Raw genomic sequence first — 4,679 nt, forward strand, 5'->3', positions numbered from 1 at the left:
CTCTGCTTGTGTTTCTCCTGGGAGATGAGCCCCAGAAGGCAGGCGTGTTAGGTGTCCCCCACCTCCCCACGCCCTGGAAAATGGGGGACTGGTGTCCAAGGACGGAATGGCAGAAACCAGTGCCCCTTAGGAGGCCAGGGTTTGCTTTCCGTGGTTCCAGCAGTGACTGTTGCCCTGGGGCTGGAGAGGGTGGAGTGAGAGGCGTTTGAGCTCAACCTGGGGCTCCTGGGTGCAGACGGGTCAGTGTCGGGTAGGCAGGGAGGACAGGCCGGGACGCGCCAGGCTCTGAGGACATCCGCTCTGCTGGGACACGGACATGCATGACCGGTGGGTGCTGAATACCCCCTGGAGGTAGAGGGAGCCCCCGTCTGTGTTTCCAGAGGAAGAGGAAAGTGGTCTGCTCACTCCACACCCCCGACGGTTCCTGCTGTGGGCAGGTGATGGAGCCTGTGGCCGTCCGTTGAGGGGGCAGCAGCCCACAAGCGGTGCAGCGCTGGGCAAGGCGCCAGCACAGCGCCGGGCTCCCCGGCTGAGCCAAACGCGCCCAGTCAAAGGCTTACCTTCAGTCAGTCGCTGGTGTGGATCTTTTCACAAAAGTGGACCATCTGGGTCTAGTGGGCAGCCTCCCCACTAGGTGATCACCTTCTAGGTGACCCCAGAGTGTGGCTCAGAAGGCGCACTGTGGGGGGCTGCTGGGAGTCCGGCCAACACCCCGGGGACCTGGTGCCTCTGTCTTCAGAGGGCTCTGCCCAGGATGCCCGAAGCCTCAAGTGTCCCCGTCGGAATCCTCAGAGCTGGGCCTGGTGTCCAGGCCAGGGCCAGGGAGCCTGCAGGCGGTGGGTGTGACCAGAGCTTCGGTCTTCTGCCTGAGGACCCCAGCCGTGGGCGCTTGGGACCCTGGACCGTCCTAAACCTGTAGTGGTCTTGGGGAAAGGAGAAAGCGGTCAAGTTCACGGTCAGTCTGCAGGGGCCCACGGCCTCAGGCAGGCCGCTGTGCAGGTGTGGACGCCTGTGTAACCCTGCGGGCTCACCCTGTCGATTATTTTTCACGCTCTCAGAGCAGGCCCCACAGGCTGTGGTTCCCTGAGCCGTTAGTGGACTGAGACGGGACTGCCGTCATCTGGGAAGCAGCTGTGCACGTGCTCGCCTGGTCATGCTGCTGCCCGGGTGCAGGGCGGCCCCGCGGAGAAGCAGAGGTCAGGCAGGGAGCTGAAAGGCCCGGCGGAGCGTGCGTGTCCACCGTGTGTGCATCCGTGTGCAGAGCCCTTGGTGGGCGGGCGTGGACGCTCCCGTGTGGCTCCCTCCTGCCCCACGTCCAGCCTCTGGGCAGCCGCCTCCTTCTCTGTCTCTCCATCACTGTCCCTGAAAACGCAGCGCTGCCTGCCACATTCCCTCGGGGTCCGGCTCTGATAATGTGATAATGAGTGATTCTACTTAATGAGACACCCTCTCAGGTCATATCAGTGCATTTTAATAGGGCCTTTCTGGAAATATCTTAACCCTAAATTTCCCAGGTAGTTGACGGAACACTGTTTCCACACACACACACAAAGAAGAAAGAAAGAAAAGAGAAAGAAGTAAAAGCACGCTGGTCAGGTCAGTTAAGCGGTGCAGGGGATTATGTCCCCTTGGGAACTGACAAGACCTGTCACATGGTGAAGGATCTGAAATGTTCTGCAGTAAACAGCCGGGTTCCATCCAGGCGTTTATATGCCCTCTATCCCTCTCATTCCCCGGACAGCTGTCAGCAGCCCGAGCTTCTGGGAAACTCCGCTTTCACCCTGAGAAGTCACCCTCTGTGCAGCTTGGCCCGTAGCAGGCCATCGTAGCACCTACTATAGGCATTGTTAGGTTAAAAAGTTTTTTATTGTGTGAAAATATTCATAACTTCGAAGTTACTATTTTAACCATTTTATGGGCATGGCTCAGTGGTATTAAGTAAGTTTACATTGTTATGCAGCCAAACCCAGCATCCATCTCCAGATCTTTCCATCTTCCCACGTTGAAACTCAACCCATTAAACACCAACTTCTTTTTTTTTTCCCCCTCTTTTAAACTTTTTATTTTGTACTGGAGTATAGCTGAGTAACAATGTTGTGATAGTTTCAGGTGGACCGCAAAGGGTCTCAGCCATACATATACATGTGTCCTCTCCCTCGGAAACTCCCCTACTATCCAGGCTACCACATAACACTGAGCAGAGTTCCCTGTGCTATACAGTAGGTCCTTGTTGGTTATCCATCTTAAATATAGCAGTGTAATAGCTAGCTTTCCATTTCTCCCTGTCCCCCGACCCTGGAAACCACTGTTCTCTTTCTGTCTCTGTGAGCAGACCTCACTACTCTAGGTGTCTCGTGTAAGGAGATTCCTAAGTATTTGTCTTTTGTTGCTGGCTTAACGGCTTCCCAGGTGGCTCAGTGGTAAAGAATCCGCCTGCAATGCAGGAGATGTGGGTTCGATCCCTGGGTCGGGAAGATCTCCTGGAGAAGGAAATGGCAACCCACTCCAGTATTCTTGCCTGGGAAATCCCATGGATAGAGGAGCCTGGCGGTCCACAGTACACAAGGTTGCAAAAAAGCTGGACATGACCCAGTGATGAAACCTAAGGTTGTTACACTGAGCACAGTGCCCCTGATTTAGTCCACACTGAAGCATGCATCAGACTCTCCTTACTTTTAAAGGCTGAATAATATCCCATCGTGTGTGTAAACCACACTTCATTCACCCATTCAACCATCAGTGGACACTAGGGTTGTTTCCACCTTTCAGCTCTTGTGAGCAATGCTGCTTAGTATATCCGGGGCTCTCTGACTTCTGCTCCATCCAGGCAGGGGCTGGTGGTGCTATGTTGCTTCCTCCTTTTTTCAGTAGAGACTAGAGTATTTTTATCACTTACCATTGAAGCGAGTTTTTATTTATGGACACCATAGAATCCTGTCCCTGGGGTATCTTTCCCTAAAAGTTGACAACCAGGTCCCCCCATGGGGAGGCTCATGAGGGACCCCGTTGCTTACAGAGGGAAGAGTCTACAGGCGGAGGAGCAGGGGCCCCTCGGCTGCCCACCTTGTCACTTCCCCCCTTGTCTTCCCATCCAGCTATGATGGCCAGACCGACATCTCTAAGAAGAGGGCAGACGCTGCCCTTCCGTTGAAATGTGTTCACTTAGGCGGGGTTTGGGGGCTTGCCTTGGTGGAAACCTGTTTCCACCGTGGCGCTGCGGCGGGTCGGTGTATAAAGTGGGGGCGGCCTTGTATCCTTGGCTGAGAAACGACTTTTTAAAGATGGCGTGAGCGCTGGGGAGGCCGCGTCTTCGGGGTGCCGTCCGCACTCACTGTGTTTCCTTGCTCTCTCCTAGCTTATGTTCCTGAGGAAGAACTGAAAGCAGCAGTGATAGACGAGGGGAGCGTGGAGGAGGATGGGCTGCCCGGGGATGTTCAGGAGGCCGACTTCGCGTGCAGCGAGGAGGCGGAGATCAAGGAGGCCCAGAGCTACCAGAACTCCCCCATCAGCACCGCGACCAACCAGGACGCGGGCTACGGCTCGCCCTTCAGCGAACACAGCGACCAGCCCGCCCACTTCAAAAGCTCCTCCTCCAAGGAGGAGAAGGAGGAGCGCCAGGGCGCGGAAGGCGTCTCCTACCCCCAGGACAGTTTGGCCCAGATCAAGGCCGTGTACGCAAACCTCTTCTCCGAGTCCTGCTGGTCCAGCTTGGCCCTGGACTTGAAGAAGTCAGCCTCGACCACGAGCACCAGCGATGCGGCCCAGAAGGAGGGCTCCACCCCCGCCCCCACGCCCCCCACCAGCACCGCGGGGGCCACGGGCACCACGGCGAGCACCCCCAGCTCAGGCTCGGGCGCCAGCGGCGGCTCGGGCTACGACTGGCACCAGGCCGCCCTGGCCAAGACGCTGCAGCAGACGTCGTCGTACGGCCTGCTGCCAGAGCCCAGCCTCTTCAGCACCGTGCAGCTCTACCGCCAGAACAACAAGCTCTACGGCTCGGTGTTCACGGGCGCCAGCAAGTTCCGCTGCAAGGACTGCAGCGCCGCCTACGACACGCTGGTGGAGCTGACGGTGCACATGAACGAGACGGGGCACTACCGCGACGACAACAGGGACAAGGACTCGGAGAAGACCAAGCGGTGGTCCAAGCCCCGGAAGCGCTCGCTGATGGAGATGGAGGGCAAGGAGGACGCGCAGAAGGTGCTCAAGTGCATGTACTGCGGGCACTCGTTCGAGTCCCTGCAGGACCTCAGCGTGCACATGATCAAGACGAAGCATTACCAGAAAGTGCCTCTCAAGGAGCCTGTGCCAGCCCTCACCAAGCTGGTCCCCTCCACCAAAAAGCGGGCGTTGCACGAGCTGGCGGCCCCCGGCTCCCCTGAGCCGGCCGGAGCGGCGGCAGCCGAGGCAGCACTGAGTGAGGCGGCCAAGGAGCAGAAGACGGCCAACCCCTACGTGACACCCAACAACCGCTACGGCTACCAGAACGGGGCCAGCTACACCTGGCAGTTCGAGGCCCGCAAGGCCCAGATCCTCAAGTGCATGGAGTGCGGCAGCTCCCACGACACCCTGCAGCAGCTCACCGCCCACATGATGGTCACTGGGCACTTCCTGAAGGTGACCACCTCCGCCTCCAAGAAGGGGAAGCAGCTGGTGCTGGACCCCGTGGTGGAGGAGAA

General features: G+C 57.9%; 1 protein-coding gene across 1 annotated transcript in view; it reads left to right on the forward strand.

Annotated features, from left to right (window-relative positions):
* Nucleotides 1-4,679, forward strand: part of TSHZ1 (teashirt zinc finger homeobox 1) — an 11,840-nt gene that overhangs the window by 3,889 nt on the left and 3,272 nt on the right. Inside the window, exons 3-5 of the mRNA XM_010855094.1 lie at nucleotides 740-836; nucleotides 920-999; nucleotides 3,282-4,677. Coding sequence (XP_010853396.1) covers nucleotides 740-836; nucleotides 920-999; nucleotides 3,282-4,677 — 1,573 coding nt within the window. The remainder of the gene's footprint in view (nucleotides 1-739; nucleotides 837-919; nucleotides 1,000-3,281; nucleotides 4,678-4,679) is intronic.

Source organism: Bison bison, unplaced genomic scaffold (assembly GCF_000754665.1).
Source record: "Bison bison bison isolate TAMUID 2011002044 unplaced genomic scaffold, Bison_UMD1.0 scf7180017864353, whole genome shotgun sequence".
In the NCBI taxonomy this organism is placed as follows: domain Eukaryota; kingdom Metazoa; phylum Chordata; class Mammalia; order Artiodactyla; family Bovidae; genus Bison; species Bison bison.